This window comes from Setaria italica, chromosome VI, assembly GCF_000263155.2.
Source record: "Setaria italica strain Yugu1 chromosome VI, Setaria_italica_v2.0, whole genome shotgun sequence".
Classification (NCBI taxonomy): domain Eukaryota; kingdom Viridiplantae; phylum Streptophyta; class Magnoliopsida; order Poales; family Poaceae; genus Setaria; species Setaria italica.
In genome coordinates, this window is record NC_028455.1 from 6978939 (window position 1) to 6998752 (window position 19814).

At 44.7% G+C, this 19814-nt stretch overlaps 3 protein-coding genes across 3 annotated transcripts; 1 reads left to right on the plus strand and 2 right to left on the minus strand.

The window, feature by feature from the left end:
- Positions 1-1448: 1448 nt before the first annotated feature.
- Positions 1449-5815, minus strand: LOC101763020 (pre-mRNA-splicing factor SLU7). The gene is made up of 9 exons (XM_004972901.3): positions 5659-5815; positions 5177-5340; positions 4950-5062; positions 4334-4744; positions 4088-4223; positions 3677-3976; positions 2795-3011; positions 2007-2110; positions 1449-1899 (listed from the first exon to the last, which is right to left on the minus strand). Exons 1-9 carry the CDS (start codon positions 5672-5674, stop codon positions 1753-1755), a joined length of 1608 nt encoding a protein of 535 aa, XP_004972958.1. The 5' UTR covers positions 5675-5815; the 3' UTR covers positions 1449-1752.
- Positions 5816-5975: 160 nt separating this feature from the next.
- On the plus strand, positions 5976-9749 carry LOC101763428. Its single transcript, XM_004972902.2, has 10 exons — positions 5976-6185; positions 6287-6395; positions 6476-6580; positions 6667-6744; positions 7113-7168; positions 7537-7594; positions 8137-8262; positions 8690-8785; positions 8913-8984; positions 9335-9749. The coding sequence occupies exons 1-10, from the start codon at positions 6067-6069 to the stop codon at positions 9395-9397; spliced, it is 882 nt and encodes a 293-aa protein (XP_004972959.1). The 5' UTR covers positions 5976-6066; the 3' UTR covers positions 9398-9749.
- Positions 9750-10098: 349 nt separating this feature from the next.
- Positions 10099-12570, minus strand: LOC101763832 (uncharacterized membrane protein YuiD). Its single transcript, XM_004972903.2, has 5 exons — positions 12287-12570; positions 12032-12188; positions 11208-11258; positions 10732-10824; positions 10099-10486 (listed from the first exon to the last, which is right to left on the minus strand). Exons 1-5 carry the CDS (start codon positions 12436-12438, stop codon positions 10415-10417), a joined length of 525 nt encoding a protein of 174 aa, XP_004972960.1. The 5' UTR covers positions 12439-12570; the 3' UTR covers positions 10099-10414.
- Positions 12571-19814: the final 7244 nt, after the last annotated feature.

A 19814-nucleotide genomic window follows, 5' to 3' on the forward strand; every position in this document is an offset into this window, starting at 1 on the left:
GGCCAGTTTTGTGAACGGCGCTGCTAACCCCCAGACGTGTTGATGGCCAGTTTTGTGAATGGCGCTGCTAACCCCGACGTCCGATGGGAAATTTTCCATCGGACGTTCCAACGAAACATTAAAAATTATCTAATGCAATATCAGCAATTGTTGTTTTCAACATGACAAATAATGTGTAAAAATGGCTACGTTGTTCGATTCTAGGATAGAAAATTCCCGCCGCAACATGAACACTATGTTTCATGCAACATTCACTGTGAAACATATAGAAATAATAATTACAACATCGATACTTAACTATTGCAACATATGTCAGAGCGTCTGATTTTTTTAAGAGTCTGGACGTCTGCTCTGTAGCATTACCATTTTGCGAATTGTGATGACAGGGAGGCTGTTTAACCTCCCCTCCTGCGCTTCTGATTGTTTGGATGCCAAGAATCCTTGGTAACTTGCCACTTTTTCTTATCAAAGATTCAAACATCAACCAATCTCCAGATGTTTAATCATAACATCAAAGTACAGAACTTAATGCTTCAGTCTCCACAAGGAGCGTTGGTTCATCACTAAAAGAAGAATGCAGAGGCAAAATTTTCTATAAAAGTATTGCATCTGAAACTTTGGTCAGTGCACAAATTATCGGAAAGTAAAACTATAATGACAAAGAAAAGCATCGTTTCATATCAGAAAAACAAGTAAACTCACCATCTCTGGTTTGACATCATCCAAGCCTCGACGATTCAGGAACATTTTTAGTCCTTGACTCATGGGGAGGCGGTCCTCCCTAGTCAGCTCTGATTTTTTCTTTACGCACTAAACTATGCATGATATTCTTCACGCCAAGAATCCTTGGTATCTCGCCAGGTTTAATCCAAGATTCAAACATCAAGCAATCTCCAGATGTTTGATAATAACATCAAATCAAAGTACACAACCTACACGCTTACAATCTCCAGATGAATGATTTCAGCTAGTCTTGTTCTTATCAGCTTGTTCATATGCTTCTTTAGCTTCCTTAACTAAGGAGGCCAATAGTACCCGGTGCTCTGCTCTAGCTTCATGGGCACACACTAATTCACGGTGTATTCTCATGACCGTGCACTTCAAGAACTTGTCAATGTATTCCTGTGCATCATTCCAGAACTTTGATAGCTCGTCAACTCTACTAAACATCTGAAAGAAACACACTCCGGCATTTCTTAACATGAATGACAAGCTTCCATCGAATATGGAAGCATCGGACAGCCAATACCACCCCACAGCCGGCTACCCGCGGCATAACAGAAGGCCCAACCAAAGAAGTTGTCCGACAACATTGTATCTGACAAAACAAAAGATACTAAACAGAAGTTGCCCGAGAAAGCACACAAACTCAACCAATTTTACAAGGACTCGTGGTCAAACAGCTGCAGAGAAGGCAACATTGTACACGTACTCGTGCTATGCACATCTTTTCAGCTGGAGCTCGTATATTCCTTATTCCAAACTTTCAGTAGCTCACAAACAGGCACGCCATGACTTCACATCACTCATCACAGATACCGGGCATTACTGAAACAATGATTCTGATATCCGAAAATTATAACATTATACATTTTCAACACGCAGCATATAAAAAGGCATAGCCAGGTTACATTCTAACTTACAGCGACACCCTGGTTAGGAAAGGCATAGCCAACTTACATTACACAACATCATCGCTGCAAGGCAGGGTGCTACTGGTACATGAGACAGCAGGGTGTACGTTTCACAAGCTTAGCTGAGAAAATCTCTCATAGGATCGTCATGGTGAATCCTCTTCATGCGGTAGGCCTCCATGTCTTCCGCAGTAACCTCATCATTCCACTTCACGTTATACTTCCTCTTCCTTTCATCCTTCTCCTCTTTCCTCCTTGCATTCTCCTGCAAAATTAAAAAAACAAGCTTCAGCGCCTACACTAGGGGGGGGGGGGGGGGGGGGGGCAACGAACAAAGACAAAACACAAAAAGGTCATATGGAAGATGCTAACCTTCTTTAGAGACTCCTCAAGCAGCTTCTTATCAAGAACAAGATCCTGAGGCACATCAGTTCCCCAAGTGGCTAGTCGCTTCTCTTCTTGTTGTACAGGTTCATCTGCATTGAACAATTTTTTAGTTAATGCAATGCATCACCACGTGGGTAATAAAATAGCGTGGCATGCAATCTCATTTAAACAGGTCTATTTGTAAGCAAAAAGATATGGCACCTAGTTATGTTTGCATCTCATTGTCTGTTACAGCTTATACCTTGAAATAAGCCAGCATGAAACTAACATGACCTGAGACCAAAAACTTTAACAGTACAGTCTTCACACGAATAGGTAAATACTTAACTGATGGCACATTGATAGCTTTACAATTGGCATTTAGGTGTGAGCTCATACTTCAGACAACTCGGGCAATATTTTTTTGGGGCATTCTTACATGACATTGGAAACTTTTGCAATAACTTACATGCCATCGATGTGTCAATGACACATGAGGGCCTACACTTAACAGTGGCATTGAAGGGATTTTGATTTTAATATTTTAGCAATGATAGGTGAGAATTTCCTCTTTTTTTTCAACAAGCAATAGTTTTACCCTATGGCACCAGTTATCCTACATACACTTAACAGTGGCATTAAAGGGATTTTGATTTAATATTTTATCAATGATAGGTGAGAATTTCCTTTTTTTTTTCAACAAGCAATAGTTTTACCCTATGGCACCAGTTATCCTACATCCAGTGTAAGTTGTCCAGAATAAATAAGTAGTAAGTATTTTCTCAACAAAGTACCTTCTGCAGCCTCCTTACGGGCCATATTGGCCTTCATCAGGTCTGCTGATGCCTCCGCAGCCTCAATTCCAGCCAACCCTGTGCAGTAACTATTTTTGATAGTCTGCTTGCAGCACTTGTAGCCCCATTGATGGTCTTTCCACCATGAACCCCACACAGTCGTGTGATTATTAATGAAGATATCCTCTTCATATTTGCTCTTGGGAAGAGATACATCCTGTAGATAAGAATTTTTGTTACTCATTAGCACTCAAGTCACGACCATACCAAAACATGGAAATTCATGCAAAAAGTTAAGTGGAATGGTAGCATCCAACATAACAATAACCACTCACTTAAAGTGAAAGAGGACAGTTCTTAGTGTTACAAAAAAACCTCTACAAGCAAACACAAAGCAAACTCCATGTGTCCGAACAATGATCTAGCATATTGTATCCTTTTTAAAATTATTATACTAGTGGCTCGTGTTGGGTTCATTCTCTAGCATCCTAACTTGCTCGAGACAAGGCAGCAAGAATATCAGCCAAGCCCTATAGCACAATCCTAGTTTCAAGTTCAATTGTAAGAACTCCACAAAGTCCATATGCATTTGTGGAGTCCTACTTTCATTGGTTCACATTATTAAGATTGGATACAGGATTTTAGATGTTCACATAGTTTCTTTATATTATATCCAACAAGCTTCATGCCTCTATGAATATGACTCGTTGGAAAGCGCCTTAAGCTTGTCATCATCTCTAATGTTGTAACATGCAGACACAATTAGCTAATAGCTACAAAGGCCCTCCCAGGCCAAAATTATATACAGAACGCAACAAGCAAAAATGAGCAGAAGTGTAGTAAGAAAGCTGCAGTTAACAACGATCATTATTGTGTACCAACCTGTCCTTTGATTATTCGACCAGTACGATCATACTCGATTTCTTTCTCACTTTGTCCAAGAAGCAACTCCCGAGGCATTGTATCTTCTGATGCAGCATTCCCATACTTCTCCATAATTTTATCCTTGTGTTCAGACTTCAACATTTCTTTTTTGATCTTGAAACTCTTGTACAGTAGTTCTGCTTGAGATGGAGCTGCTTGCATATGGATATCCTGCCCCTTATCAAAAGCTTCCCAGGAATGGATGTTTAATTGCTTGAACTCCAGAGCTTGTCCACTAAGTCGATTTTGGTTGTCACCCTGCACCATAATATTACATCAGAATACTGAATCCAAGCGCCAAGAGAACAGAAGGTTTTCACATTTTAACACTGTGTAAAGCTTTTAAGTCATCTGTCACCCGTCACTTACCACATAGAACTTATCATTAGGATCTGCATCCGGCAAGGGATCTTCTCTCATGGAGCGCGTTTTTGGATCATAATATGCAGAGTTTACATCGAGATTCAGAAGATATTTTGCTGTGTCTTCTCTGATACGCAAGTTCCTGGAGAGATTAAAATTTACCATCAGCATTTGAACTGGTTACTGATAAATCTCTTAACACAGGAACCCAGCAGTAGAAGGAACAGAATATGTTTTCTAATTAGTACATACCTAACAGTACCGGTGCTTCCACCACCAGTTGTGCGCACACGCTTCTCTACCTTAGCAAAATCCATTTGGGCACTCTCATCAACTTTGGCCTCATCTATCCTGAGGCCATCTTCTTCATCATCTTCACTTCCCGCATTCTCACCATCCTTCTCACTATCCTTCTCCTCAAGTTTCTTGAGCTGCTGCTCTTTCAGATACTTTTTCCTAGCCTCCTCTCTAGCTTCATAGTCAGCAATAACACGAGTGTAGGTTGATGGGTCGTAACCATTCCAGCGATCGCGCTTTCCATCATAGTCTAGCTCAAACGATTCAACTTTCTCGTCAGGAGCTATGTTGATATTTGTCCATTTAGCACCCACATTTCGAGGCCGCTCCATGCATGACTTCTTGTCATGAGTCATGGCTCCACAGCTGAAACATCAAGAAAAAATGTTTGTTAGAAAATCTACACTGGCAGGCTAAATATTTATGCATACTGACTCTGCAATTTCTAAAACTTGGTTCCCAACTACAAACTAGAACCAATAAGATGACCACGTATCAATAATCAATAACCAATAAATACATGTCGAAATGTGCCGCAAAAGAAATATCGTCAAATAAATACCACACTTACTTTTCGCAGGCACCTTTCCTGTATTTGTTGGCCTGGAAAAGCTTGGCACCCCTATCATACCATGACTTGGTGTAGTTCGGATCTGACTTCCATTTCCGCTGATGCTTCAAACTCTGTGCCGATCAAATCAACAGAGAGTCATACCTCCAACGACCTCCACAACCAGCCAGATCCCAATTCATAACATCGACAAACAGTGCGGAAAATAGAGCTAAGCAATCACTTACTGGCTTCTCGGCATTAAGATACCAAGGGGCCGAGGACATGTATTGGGGGATGTGGGGATTGATCTCGTTCCCATCCTCGTCGACCTCAGCAGGCGCGAGCCCCGCCTTACGCGCCTCCTCGAGCTCGAGCTGCTTCCGGTGATCCTCCCGGGACTTGAAAGTCACTGCCGCGAACGATACAAGACATCATAAGTCGCTAATTCACGACAGGACGATAAAATACTAAAAAAATTGCGGGTCACGAAAAACCACAGAAGCTCCGATCCCCCAAATTAGGCAGCAAAACAGGGTACGGCGCCCCCGAGCAGACCCTAATTCCCGTCGAACCGGAGAGAAATCAACGAGATATGAAGACGCCCTACCGCGGAAACGGATCGAGTTCACGCGGTTTCGTGAGGGTCAATTGGGGCGGACATCGAAGGATCGAACAAGGAGCCCACGCGAGACTAGGGTTAGGGTTACCGGATGGATGCTCAACGCACCTGAAGCGGTCGCCATGGCTTCCGCTCCTCTCCTCCCCGCTTCCCTTCCCTTCGCCTCGCCGGCGCGACTCGACGGCGGCGCGGCGGTTCGACGGCGAGCGGCGGCGAAATAATGAGACGAGGAAGATAAGAGCGAGGCGAATTGCCCTTTTTTGTACCTGGCGGCGAGCCGCCCCACTGGACCCGAGCCCGTGGCGGTTACCGCCTCTTCCATGGGCTCAAAAAGCCCACTTGGGCCCATGAATAACCAGACCCATTCTTTGGCCCATGTATGGCCCAAGAGCACCTTACCCACCCTTTCCACGGCGACCCACCCAGATAGACCTCGCCCTTTGCTCCCATGGCTTCCGGCTTCTCCTCCTCGCCGTCGCGTGAGACTGCTCTAAAACCCTAGGCGTTGAGACCCCAATGGCGACGGCGACCGCCGCGGCGGCCGCGCCCGCATTCGCGCTCACACCATCCCTCTCGCGCCGCGGCTTTCTCCCTCTCCCTCGCCGCGCCGGCCGGCCCATACCCCATTCGCTGCGGTAAATCCTGCCTACTTTTTTTTTTTCTTGTGGAGGAATTTCTTAAGGAGTTCGTGGGTGGATAAGTTTCTGTTTTTCTTTTTTTTTGGCGGGAAGTGAAGGCTGGTCGCGTCGGCCGTGAGGCGGCCCCGCGGCGCGGTCGTGGTTGCGGCGAACGCGGCGGCTGCGGCAGGGAGCGGGGAGTTTGGGGACGAGGAGAACCCGTACGAGGTAGAATCTGACTTAAAATGGGATCAAAGATTCTATCTTTTCGATTCGTGTTGTGATTTTGTGCTGTTTTGGGTGTTTAGCTTCTGGGCATCAGGCCGCTCGACAGCTTCGACCAGATGAAGATGGCCTACAAGAAGAAGCGCAAGGACGCCGAGGAGACTGCAGACGACGAATTTCTGGCCAAGGTTGGGAAGAATGTTCTTGTGTCAGAGTTCTCTGGCTAGCATATGGCATTAGATTAGCACTAATTGTTGAGTTGTTGGGGTTATAGTTGGACAGGGCCTTCGACACCGTCATGATGCAGCAGCTGCAGTATCGGAAGAAGGGAGTCACATACGGGTCTGTTCAGGTCAGTTGCAGTTATGAACTTAGATTACAAAATTAGCCATAGAGGGTTATACTACATAGATTCTTGTCATTCAGTGCTGTAGCATGTGAAATTGGGGCCTGCTAACTAAGTACTGTTGTAGATGGCATCATAAGTTACAGGTATTATGCTTCTATGAAGATAAATATGTAAGAAATCAATGTGTAGATCATCTTGAAGGGCAAAACTTCTTGTTGTTTCTACATTTAACTATGACAGTGAGCTTATGTGTGATTTAAGATGTATGGTTGCTTTTTCAAAAATGTACTGGTCGAAACTATCTAATTCCTTCAGTTACCCTCTTATGGTGATTTTATTCATTCATTGTCCAATCTTGTTCCCACTGTTAGGTGTCCAAGGACATCAAGTATGCTGACAATCAACCAGTAGTGCCCTGGGGACCGAGGTACTTTTTACTCGAGTAAACTTTGAATATTCTATTTCATCAATCAATTCAGAATTTTAGTGGGTATGATTGTGAGGCATTTGATGACTTTCTTTGTGAATGTGAGCGCATAATTGAGTTAAGTTAGCCCTTTTGTTTCATGGAAATGTGATGAAATTGGGTTAGTATGGTTGACAGGCCTGTCCTGCCACTATTTTGCATTTTCCTTTCCTATTTTTCTGTTGATGATTTTGATTTACAAATCTGTGTTTTTATTCTATGTGTGCATGATCTTAGCAGAAATATTTGTCTGCACTGCAGCTAAATCTGAATGCTTATTACTAGTAAACAGAAACCCTGTGATGATGGGTGATCAATTTAACCTGCAGATTCTCCAGATCAACAGTGAAGGACATGCGCATAAATATGGCAATATCAGCAGCATTTGTATGTACTCTTTTCTTAATTCATAACAAAATCCCAGCTATTGCTGACATGATCATTGTTTATGGTTGTTCACTTCTGTATCTAGCATATTGGCTATCCTCTAGGGTTTCACATGATTATTCTTGTAAGAAAATCTATCATTGTTAGTTATCAGCTCAAAGCATATTTGGAAGCCAAATAATAATCATATTTTGATTTCAACGCTTTGCAGTAATGTTTCATCTGTGAAGTCTAAAAAACTACTAACTTGAATAAAAAAATGCGTAAAGGATTTGGGCCATGGCAGTAATTTAACCAAGTGCTTAGCATATATGGGTTTTCCCATAGCTCATTTCAAAAGGGGGGACATGTAAAAGTACCAAGGCATTTATCTGTTTGTCAGTGTGTATAGAGTATGCACAGCTAGAATAATATGTATGATGGACTAGATAGATAGTTTCTTTTTCCCATAGTGTTCTATCCCAAATAATGCTTTGTGCATATCTTTACGACTGTAAATATGTTCTATTCATCCAAAAGATATTTATTTATACTTTCTCCAGGTTGTTTGGATAGCTATAATGGGCAATGCAGACTGGAAGCCTTTGCAGTTCCTGTGTTTTGCTTTCTTCTATAGAATACTACAGAAGCTAAGAGCTACTGAACCACCAATCACTCCAATATACAATGTGAGACTGTTTCCGATTCTTCATGTTTGCCATCTAGTGAGCTTACAGTTTGTACATTTTTACGGTAGTGTTATCTAATGCTGTTGCAGTGTTGCTATCAGTCACATTTTGGTTATCCAAGTCTCTCTTCTTGTTACTGTGCTGTATTGAGGTGGAAAAATAGTATATTCACATAGCTTGTGTGCCACTGATTGGGATGTATTCAGTTTTCTTATGTGTTCTCTTTGTGATTAGCTGATTAGCATGCAAGTATATAGTTCATTTCAACTCAACTTATTAATTTCCTTCTGGCAACTGATTCTGTGACAAACAAAAAACTTAGGCAAATTTACAGGATGGTTCTTAATTACAACATGAGCTGAGCTGTTGTTTAGGTTTTTTGAAATGGTTAATATGATAATTTCTTTGCATCTGGTGTTTTTGACAGGAATATGGTGAGGTTGAAGGACGGGGGATACGAATGGCGAAAAGAGTAGTCCGCGCATTGGGTTTGATATTTGGATGTGTTTTCACTGCGTCCCTGGTCCGTGGATTCTTATCTAATGCACTGCTCAAATTTTTTTCAGTCTATGTCCTCCAGTTTTGTGTGCATGTGATCGTTATATGTTTAATTGTATTTTGATTTAACTGTACTCTCTTAATATTTTCAGGGTTATACAGCAGCTATTAACTTGATTGAGCTTTCATGGCAGTACACTCCCCGTATTGTTTATTACTACCAGGTATGATAACTGTTAGCTTGATTCCCATGTTAAAATCAGAGTGTCTGCAGATCCATCGGTTAGGTTAGAAAATGTGAATACTGACAACTCCAGTACAAAATGTATAACGTGTATAGGTCCATTGGAAACAAAGACATAGTACATAGCAGCAAGTCATTGTATGTGTATGTGGTGTCATGTAGGATATGATTTGCATTGAAAGTGTAGATGCTGGGTTGATATTGTTCATGGAGCTCCTTTGGTCCTTCTGTTATGGCAGGCTTAGCATATACTCTTGATGTATCAAATCCTTATTGTATTCCTGATGTGCTTGCGAGGAGGTAAAACTAATTGGCTGGTGCTTTTCCCAGGAGATGATTGTTACCGCAGCTGCAGCCTTTCTTCTGTATATCACAGCTTCATACTATCGATGAACACGACAAGGAATTTTGTTGAGGCTTAGACGGTCCTGAGATGTTTGGACATGCCAAGTTTCAGTCAGAGGCCAACTTGACTGGTAGTGCCTTGTCCATCGAGGGAAAGTCAAGAATCCACAAATTTTGTAGCATACTTTACCAGCATCTGTCAGGTGTGAGGCAGAGAGTTTTTAGTGCAGGCTTTTATGTGAGCAGTTATGGATTCACCGGCACAATGCTGATGGCTGATGAAAACATTTCGCGTGCATATTTCAACAGCAGTGTAATGTATGGAATTTTTATTAGATGTCCCTATACTCAGATACTTGCAATGCACTTGATCAATTAAGGTGATTCTGTTGTTAGGCTACGGAGCTCCCGTTTGTCAGACATCAGTATTCTCATTTAATTCAGGAAATATTATCACTTTAATTCAGGAAATAATATCACTTCCACAGATGCAGCCCCAAAACTTGTGGCAGTAATGGAGCCCATGTAAGCATCATGGTTACATGTGCTTGCTGCTGAAAGACAACGGTTGAGCTGATCAGGTGATCACCACAGAGAACCATCAGCAGCTTGCAAAGAAATTGCTCTTTTTATGACAATCCAATTCGTTCGCATGAAAAAAATAGATATCACATAAACATTACGCATGTTCAACACTTAGATTCGATGCTGCTGAAAGATGCATTCAGGTTTTGTCCAACGAACAGTGGTGCAAAAGGATTTCCAATGTTGTCTGCTAAAAAGCAAATGAATCAAGAAAAGTTTATGTGCCATAATCTCCTGAAAAGGTTCAGGATGGTATTTGACTTCAAATACTGGGCAAAAAAAATATACAACATATAATTAATCTGTCAATTAGCTACAAAAGAATGAGGTAAACTTTTCTCTCAACAAATTGACAATGGTTTGCAGCAATATTAAATACACCTATACACAACGTATTATCTATCACAAGCTGTCTGAAAACATGTATCCAATTTGGATTCCAAAAGTCCAATGCAAATGTGGATCTGCCAGTCAGGAGAATCAACTACCAAGCCCAGCTATCATCGCCGTAAATGTGGCTACTGCAAATCCAAGCACCCCGCCAGCAAACACCTGGTGAGAGAAATTGGAATCAATAATATGTGACAATGTGACAGATACGAATATCAAATATCCACACACATGGCAGATTTTTCAGTCAAATAATCTGGATAATGGATAGTGTGCACTTATGTAAACATGATTGAATACGGAGCAATTGGTTGGTACAAAATTTATTTCAGTAGCTGTTTCATTGTGAGTCCACATGCAGGACAAGGCATTCCTTGTCATCAGAACATGGGAGCGAAAGATCGAACCTGTGGAGGTGTGTGTCCTAGGAGCTCTCGCAGTGGTCTTGTCTCAGCCAGTGGATGTTCTGATGGAAGTTCATACACAATTTGATTCAAGACCTGGCATTTTTAAATAGTTAGATCTGAACTGCAGCAGATGAGTAAATAAATTCAGGATATACCCAAACAACGCAACTGAGAAATGGACAATGTTTTTACTCATAGAACAAATGAGGTTTGTTATAACCATTGAGCAACTCTACAAGCACAACCAATTGTATCTGCTATTACAAATTGTTGCCATTGGCCAGCTAGGTGTTAACTATTCTGTCTGAAGAGAACAAAGTTGTAGTGGTTGGTTACTACTTGCCACTCAGAAAGTAGCTCACATGTATTTCTTTCAAAGAAAACCATTTTCCATCCTTTACCATTTGACTGACAAATTTTGCCCCTAACAAATTATCATGTGCGTCAGTAACACAAATCATGAACGCTGGTCATACCTCTGCTTGCTTCCCTGCATGTAGCCTGACACCAAAAGCATCATACATCACCTGCAAACAATTGCAAGAGGCAAAAAAGTTAGCCTAGTCAATAATATGAAATCAATGCATAGAGTGCATCTGGAGTGCACAGCGATGTATTTCTTAAAGAGGTGACAAGAAAAGCACAGGAACTCATCAGTATTTCGAGGATATCCACAATGCAACACATGGGAGTATGGGACAAGTGGATGGGAATTAAAGCGCATGATGGCACATGCCTAGGTGCTTTGGTTCTGTATGCCATCATTTTTCATGACTAGTTTTCGGCACACACATATATGTATAGATGAGAAATATGGATATTTTTTCACAGGCTAGCTGCCAGCCTGCCATCCTCTGTTCTGTGGGTTTCATTGAATTTGCAAACAAGGTTAGGTACTAGGTGAGCCCTGAAGGTATGAACTAGGCGCATGAAACAAAGCATTAGTACATCATCTCAGACTATTAATCTGATAGTACATCTTAGCTGTCACATGCTGATAACAACTGAAACTTCAGCAACAAATTTCCACCAATGTCCTACAGTCTCTTTCTCATCTTTACTGTACTTTTGTCCAAAATCTACAGAGAAAAATGCACCTCCCAAAAGTCAGCCCAGACTTCCAAGTGAAGTGAACCAGTGAAGCAATCGAGCAAAAGTGCAAAGGACATTCATTTACTCCCTCCGGATCACCACAACGTAAAAATCACCAAATTGCCAATCAGATCCGCAGCTCATCGGAGTTCGTCAACGCCTTTTTCTTTTTTTTTGGGGGGGGGGGGGGGGGGGGGGGGGGACCAACCACGGAGGCGAAGACGGCAGCGGTGGCGAAGAGCGAGCTCGCGAAGCCCTCCTGCAGCCCGACGGCGACGGCGAGCGCGGTGACGGTGGCGGAGTGCGACGACGGCATCCCGCCGGACCCGATCAGCTGCTTCGCGTCCCACCGGTTCTCCTTGTACCTGCACGGGGCGCGCGCGGCAGCAGCAGATCCCGTCAGTGGGATCTCAGATCCGCCCACCGGCCGAGCCCGCGGGGAGGGAAGGGTGGGCGAGCGTACCAGGTGGTGAAGACCTTGATGGACTGCGCGATGGCGAAGGCCAGCACCGCGGCGACGAGCGGGCAGTTGGAGAACACGGCCAGGTAGGAGAACTGGGGCGCGCCAGGCGACGGCGGCGGGGGAACGGCGGCGGCGGCGGCGGTAACGTCCATGGCTCGCGGCCGGCTCTCAAAGGTTCGGCTCGGGCTCGGTCGCCTGCTGGTGCTGGATCACCGACCGCCCGACCGCGTCGGCTCCAGTCCTCCCACCTGCCCCCGTCTTTTCCTTCTGTTTGGTGTGCAGGGGAGGGGGTTTCGTTTCGTGGCTGTGGGCCGCTCGGAAACCGGCGGGGTGCACTTAGAAACCAGAATTGCTACGGGTACACCCCAGATCCGAGCTGAGGTCCCGTCGACATGCACCAAAGTTGATTTAATAAAATAGTACAATGCCCGTGCTAACGCTCAGCGGATTAGAAACACTATATTCCTTAGATTTAAAATACTTGTGCTAACCCAAAATAATTTGTAATTTTGTACGGAAGGAGTATTCTTAGATTAAAAGAGCACCGGTATTACATGACTAAACTTAAGGGGAAAATTCAAAAAAGAAAGCAATCTATTGTAAAAAAAGCACATGACAATATGTGCACTGTATCCAATATATATTTTGTAATATCTGACCAAATAGTATTCCATGAAAGACTTAACTGGCCACTTCAGCCTTGAATTGTTGAATCTAAAAGAGAGGAGGTCAATCAGGAACTAATCAAATCTTCACGGGCATGCCCTCCACCTCCAAGGAAAGCCAACAAAATCATATGGAAGAATCAGCTATGGATGCATCTTGGATCACTTTGAATCGTAAAGGAGAAGATCACAGTCATGGATGCATCTTGGATCACTCTAAAACATAGGGATGGATGCCAATGTCAGGCAGCATGATGAGCACGCTAGTAATCCAAGGCCTTGCATTTCATCAAACATCCAAAGGTAACACGAACGTAATTTTTGCAGCTAGCAACATTTCATCAAACATCCAAAGGTAACACGAACGTAATTTTTGCAGCTAGCTATATTTGTCAGGAATATATATAGCCAACAATAGATGAAATTGACCATGAGAAGGTGAAAAAAATAAGGGAATCATTTTTATCTAGCTACACTATTTTTTATGGTTGTAGCTAAGAGCAAGGAATAAAATCTATAATGGCAAGCATCAAAGCGAACCTGTGAAACCTACCATTGGAACCAAAGTGCTAAGACTGTTGTCCCATAGAAGTCAATAAAATTTGACGAATGGTATGTTACAAAAAAAAACTTTTCAATAAAATCAACAGTTCATAATGTGGCACATCATGATGAATCATGCCTTGGATTATTAAAAATAATGACAGATTCTCTTTGCAAAATTCTTATGTGTTACTCATTATTGCATAAAAGAGACTGTAGAAGCTTATGTTATTTCAAACAATTGATGATTACGATTTGCTTATACTACTGTCATACTGTTCTGGGAGGGGAAAAAGTTATCACAGTTCAGATTTACGCTATAAACTTCTAGCAGATATAGTGAAGAAAATTTCTTCAAACAATAGGATTACTGCTGGAGCATACAGAGGCAGTCAAGTTGTAGAAAGTAGAAGTAGACTAATACCTCATATGTGACAAGATCATTTTGAAAAAAGTAGCGCCGTGCCATGATAATAGGATAACCGGCCTCCATCATAAATATCACTGCACATAAAACCGCAGCCTACGAGCAGGTCATTTACTGATAGTGAAATGATCTGCAAGAAAAAAAAACAATAGCTTATTCAATGGACCAAGAATGCCAGTTTAAAACAATGTGACAAATATTCATGTTGGTTAGATTCAAGCACCATGTTTATATAAATGCTAAAGCAATCCTGGAGGCACTCCACAGCAACAAATGCTCAACCGGAGCCACAATGACCCTGTCATCATCCACCAAAGACAAAAATGATCTTAGAACATCTTGTATCATTCCATAAGATTTTTCTACAACAGTCTATAGAGGCTTCAAGTTTGGCCACATATGTACCAAGTATTTATGAAAGAAAGAGGGATTCGAAGTTGTATTTGGATTCTCTTGCTAGGCCTGACAACGAATACACAAAATAAATCTGTACTTTAATTTTTTTTACTTGTTGACGCCAGATTTTGACACATGTGTAATCGGCGTCAGGGAAGGAAGAAATCAGAAGGAGCGGCCGGACACAGGGGTGGCGGTTGGTAATCAGCCGATTGGTGCTACAGTCATGGATCGGCCGATTGACCTTTGGACTTCCGCCTCGCCGGACCACTGAGGCCTGGGATCGGATGCGCCCGACCCTCCGAGGGAGGATCTCCGCCTCGCCCGACTCCTGAGGTCCCAGGGTCGAAGTAGTCAGAGCCCCCGACATGTGGGTCCTAATCGGTTGTCCCTTGCCGATGAGGTGAATAGAAATCGGCCGATTAGGAGGCTGGAACAATTGGGCCGGTGTGGGCCTAAAGAGGATTATGAGGATGAAGAGGGAATCAACCCATAAAGAGAGCGATAATCGATCTAGTACGAATCGTACTTGTAAATATTCGTTATCTGTTTAAATTTAGGGATAGAGTTCTAATCGGATAAGAAGTCGTTTTGTGACAGGCTATAAATAGCCACCCTTGTAGATCTGTAATCATCATCAACTCAATACAACAAACTACTATTCCCTCGTACTTACTTTCAAGCCGGCGACTTCGCCAATACTTTTCTCCTTTTTCACGAGTTCGTACGGGTTGGCGGGGCTGCATCAACTTGACCCCCGGCCGATCTTGTAAGTTCCGCTTATCGAGTAAATTCTAAGCTTTAACTTCGGGCGCATCGCTGTCGTTTCGTTTAGATTTATTCACCAGTTATCGATATTTACTAGAATTCTAGGTTCTACCTGTCGTTCTGGTTTTATCACCAGTTATCCAGCTAGGAATCGGCAATTTCGGCTTTTCTTGTACTTCGTCATTTAATCTATTTATTTTACGCATAGCCGATTAGATCTGTTTCTAGTGTTGTTACTGTAGCGTTGTTTAGATTACTTCAGTGGTTTTCTTTATCGACGTTGCTTGGTAATCGGTCGCATTGTAGCCGATTCCCTCATTATAGCAAATCGGCCGATTCGCTGATAAGCTTTCTCGAGATCGGAACCTTAGCAGATCGCAACCTCTGGGATTTGACACGTTTCTTTCCTTGCCAATCAACAGGTCAGATTGGCTGGCACGCCGCGCGAACCGCACCAGGGCGATCACCCGAACAGGAGCTAAGCAGATTCTCCCGGGTCGTGTGTCCGACGCTGGAGATTCGATCAGCCGATTTCTAGCGCCAACACACTTTTGGCATGCCTGGTGGGACGAATACAACCGCCACTATGTCGAAAGCTGCCGAAGTCTCGGAAGATAACGTCATCGAAGTGACAGAAGCAGACCATAGGGACGACCAGAGGGAAGAATTGGAGAAGCAGACGGCATACTACCGGAAGACATGTCTGCAATCCTTCAGTCGCACCAGGAGCGGAGAAACTGTCAAAAAGACTCCGTTTCCAACTCCCCGCCAGATCACAATCACCGAGGACTCAGACAAGATGTCTGAGATGGTTCAACAATCTGTCTATCAAGCTTTCATTGATCAATCCCCGGTGATTTCTAATACGGTGTACAATACCGTCATCAGCTCCTTGGCTAGCGGCGTATCTCAAGGGTACCAGGGGCCGGCATATGCTCCACAAATTACGACTCCGAACAGGAGTTATTCAAATGCACCTTATTCGGCTTCTCAGCCGACCCAAATTCCAGTTGGAGGTCCTGGCGCTTCCTCATCATCGATCCCTATGGGGTCTAATGGCGCGCAATATCTCCAGCCGCGTCCCATTCAGTTGTCCTCCGCGCAGTTTCCTCCTTTGAATTCAGCGCCTTAGGGGGCACCATCAGTGACGGCCGCCCAGGATCAACCGGCCAGCCATGGCAGTCCTCAACTCCAAGCATCTTTCCAGACGGCCGTTAGGCCAACCATGCCACAGTATCAGCCTGTCACGCCGGAGATGAGCAGGGCGGCAGAAACAACGGAAGTACTTCGGGGCGTTGCGCCGCTTGTGCTGTATGACGAAGCGGGCGGCTCATTCAGACAGCCGACCCTGACTACGCAGCCGGCTATGACACATCAGACGCCGCACGCTTTCACTCATCACCAAGTCATCCCGCCGCCAGTGTACCAGCACGTACCAGTTCCCCAGCCGATAGTCCACCAGCAATAGCCAGACTGGACGGTGCACATAGCAGAGGTGATTCAAGAGCAATTCGGCTTAAAACCGAAGGTGCAGACCTACACATACAAGATACCATACCCGTCTACATACGACTCACTGCCCGTTTCCCCATCGGTATAAAGTTCCCGATTTCACTAAGTTTTCGGGACTGGACGACACCTCAACTGTGGAACACGTGAACAGATTCATCATCCAATGCGGGGAAGCGGCGGCGCAGGATGCTCTACGGGTGCGCCTTTTCTCGTCATCCCTGTCTGGGTCAGCCTTTCAGTGGTTCACTACATTACCGCCCAACTCGATAATTACGTGGGCTAATCTAGAAAGGCAGTTTCACAAATACTTCTACGCCGGGATACATGAAATGAAGCTGTCCGATTTAACCAGCCTCAGGCAGAGAAGCGATGAGCCGATATCCTCATATGTGCAGAGGTTCAGGGAGATCAGGAATAAGTGCTACTCCCTGGCCCTGACTGATGCACAATTGGCCGATATAGCCTTCCAGGGTCTCCTACCTCATATCAAAGAAAAATACGCCTCGCAGGAGTTTGAGAGCTTAAGCCAAATCGTCCACCGATTGTCTGGTCAAAAAGTACGCCCTTTCGATCCACGGAAGAACTTCCAGAAGAAGGTGGCATACTTAGAAGAGGTTGAAACCGAAGAAGACACAGAGATCGGCCTTGCGGAATGGGTTAAAGGGAAGAAGCCGATATCGTGTCTGTTCGGAAAGAAGGAGCCGGAAACGTTCGGATTCGACACATCAAAGGCCGATAAAATTTTCGACCTCCTCCTCCAGGAAGGACAGATCAAGCTCTCGCCGTACCATACGATTCCGTCTTCCGAACAGCTGAAGAAGATGAAATATTGCAAGTGGCATAACGCCACCTCCATGATACAAATGAATGCAAAATCTTCCGGCAGCAGATACAGTCGGCCATCGAGCAAGGCAGACTCAAATTTGAAGTTCCAACGAAACCGGCCAAGCCGATGAAGATCGACCAGCACCCCTTCCCCACCAACATGGTTGATGCGGGGAGAAATTCGCTCCAAACCAAGGTACTAACGTCCGAATCGGCTAAGCAAAGCGGCGCCATGGACCCCAGAAATCAAGCAACACCCGAAGACGTCAAGGGAAAACGGCGGATGGAGGATGATGACGACGGATTGGGAGAACCACGCAAGCCCATTACTTCCCAATTTCTGCTCAATAAATATCAACGGCAACATGAACGCTCAAGATCCCAGGAAGAGGCGATGTGGCGACATGAAGATCATTAGCGATGTCCGTTCTTCATCCACTGTTGGGAAAGCAACCTCAGGTTGCCATCGGCCGATAATTGCCCTGAGTGCAACGGCCCGTATCGTAACAATCGGCCGTTCAGAAGGTCTCGCTCCAGAGATGGAAAGCCAGAGCCGATCAACAGGAACTAGCGCGACCAAGAAGACCGGCGCCCTCCAGTACGTGATCGGCTGGGGGGCAGAAGTGACCGATATGACCGGTCGGAAGGCAGGCGCGAGCGGAACGATGGGCCGGGGGGCAGATTTGATCAACATGACCAGCCAGAAAACAAGGTTAGCGTTCACGATCGACTTGAGGAGATGGCCGATGCTCGGGTATCAGACGAGAATCCTTTAGGACGCGAACCAAGATGGGAACGCGCTAGGCCACGCACCAAACCAGTGAACCCCATGTGGTGTCCCGATGGGTTGACCAAATCTCAAAAACGAAGAATCCAGCGTCTCCGCCAGTGGGAGCAGCAAGAAGAAGAGCAACAACATACGGCGGACGCGAAAAACGGCAGGTCTCAGGTCTGGCGCCCCAAAAGAGACGACAGGCGAGACAACGAATCGGCAGCCGACATCGGCATGGTTTTCATACTGCCGATGGAGTTCATGACTCCTGCTGACCGACGGAACATGTCGGCAATGGAAGAGCAGATGGCACAATTGGCTTTGGAGCCAATGACAGCCACGTTCGAAAAGCTCGAAGATGACAAACGACAACACCTGAAGGCATTATTCCTTAAAGGGCATGTCAACGGCCGACCCATCACCAGATTACTAGTAGACGGAGGAGCTGCAGTTAACATCATGCCGTACGCCATGTTCCAAAAGCTAGGGAAGAGTGATGACGACCTGACCAGGATGGATATGATGCTCAAGGACTTCGAAGGCAACGTGTCCCCTGCTCGCGGCGCACTCTGCGTTGACCTCACCATCGGTAGTAAGACCCTTCCTACTACTTTCTTTATTATTAATGGCAAAGGGTCCTACAACATGCTACTCGGCCGAGACTGGATAGATGCAAATTGCTGCATCCCGTCTACAATGCACCAATGCCTCGTGCAATGGGTCGGTGACAATATCGAGGTGGTCACCGCCGATTCCGCATACAGCGTCGCGGCGGCCGACACGCAGCAGTGGAGCTGCGAGAACGTCAAGTGCATATCCGGGAGAATATGGGACACTGATTTCTTAAAGGTGTTCGATTTTGGCCTGCAGCCGATCCGAGCAGTCGGCTCCGAAGATTCGGACTAGATGGATCAGTTCGCCCGAGAAGATGGGAAGCTGGGACACGGGTTCACGTCGGCCAATTCATTAGAAATGATAGACTTAGGCGATGGCACCAAACCAAGGCCGACATATATTAGTGCAAATTTGGATCCGGAATATAAATGTAAATTGACAAATTTATTAAGAGAATTTAAGGATTGCTTTGCTTGGGAATACCATGAGATGCCCGGATTAGACCGATCTATTGTCGAGCATCGGTTACCCATAAAGCCGGGGTATCGGCCATATCAACAGCCTGCACGGCGGTGTAATCCTAAAATCCTACCAGACATAAAGGCCGAAATAACATGGCTAATCGAAGCTAAATTTATTCGGCAATACCGTTATGCTGAATGGATCTCCAACATTGTACCAGTATACAAGAAGAATGGAAAGCTACGCGTATGCGTCAATTTCAGGAACCTCAATCAGGCCACACCAATGGACGGATACCCCATGCCGACAGCCGATGTGCTGATAGACGCCGCTGCAGGACACAAGGTTATTAGTTTCATGGATGGAAACGCTGGGTACAATCAGATACTAATGGCCGAAGAGGACATATCCAAAATGGCCTTCAGATGCCCGGGTCACCTTGGTTTATTCAAGTGGGTGGTAATGACTTTCGGTTTGAAGAACGCCGACGCTACATATTAGCGAGCCATGAATTACATATTTCACAAACTTATCGGCATACTG

What these genes read in the sequence shown, in the direction of transcription:
- LOC101763020 (XM_004972901.3), bottom strand. An exon ending in ATCTTAATGCCGAGAAGCCA is followed by an intron (nt 5,063 to 5,176) that starts GTAAGTGATTGC and finishes TGATCGGCACAG; the next exon opens with AGTTTGAAGCATCAGCGGAA. An exon ending in TTGAGGAGTCTCTAAAGAAG is followed by an intron (nt 1,900 to 2,006) that starts GTTAGCATCTTC and finishes TTAATTTTGCAG; the next exon opens with GAGAATGCAAGGAGGAAAGA.
- LOC101763428 (XM_004972902.2), top strand. Translation starts at nt 6,067, where the DNA reads ATGGCGACGGCGACCGCCGCGGCGGCCGCGCCCGCATTCGCGCTCACA. An exon ending in ACGAGGAGAACCCGTACGAG is followed by an intron (nt 6,396 to 6,475) that starts GTAGAATCTGAC and finishes TTGGGTGTTTAG; the next exon opens with CTTCTGGGCATCAGGCCGCT. An exon ending in CAATCACTCCAATATACAAT is followed by an intron (nt 8,263 to 8,689) that starts GTGAGACTGTTT and finishes TGTTTTTGACAG; the next exon opens with GAATATGGTGAGGTTGAAGG.
- LOC101763832 (XM_004972903.2), bottom strand. Translation starts at nt 12,438, where the DNA reads ATGGACGTTACCGCCGCCGCCGCCGCCGTTCCCCCGCCGCCGTCGCCT. An exon ending in CTGCCGTCTTCGCCTCCGTG is followed by an intron (nt 11,259 to 12,031) that starts GTTGGTCCCCCC and finishes AATTGTTTGCAG; the next exon opens with GTGATGTATGATGCTTTTGG. An exon ending in ATGCAGGGAAGCAAGCAGAG is followed by an intron (nt 10,825 to 11,207) that starts GTATGACCAGCG and finishes TAAAAATGCCAG; the next exon opens with GTCTTGAATCAAATTGTGTA.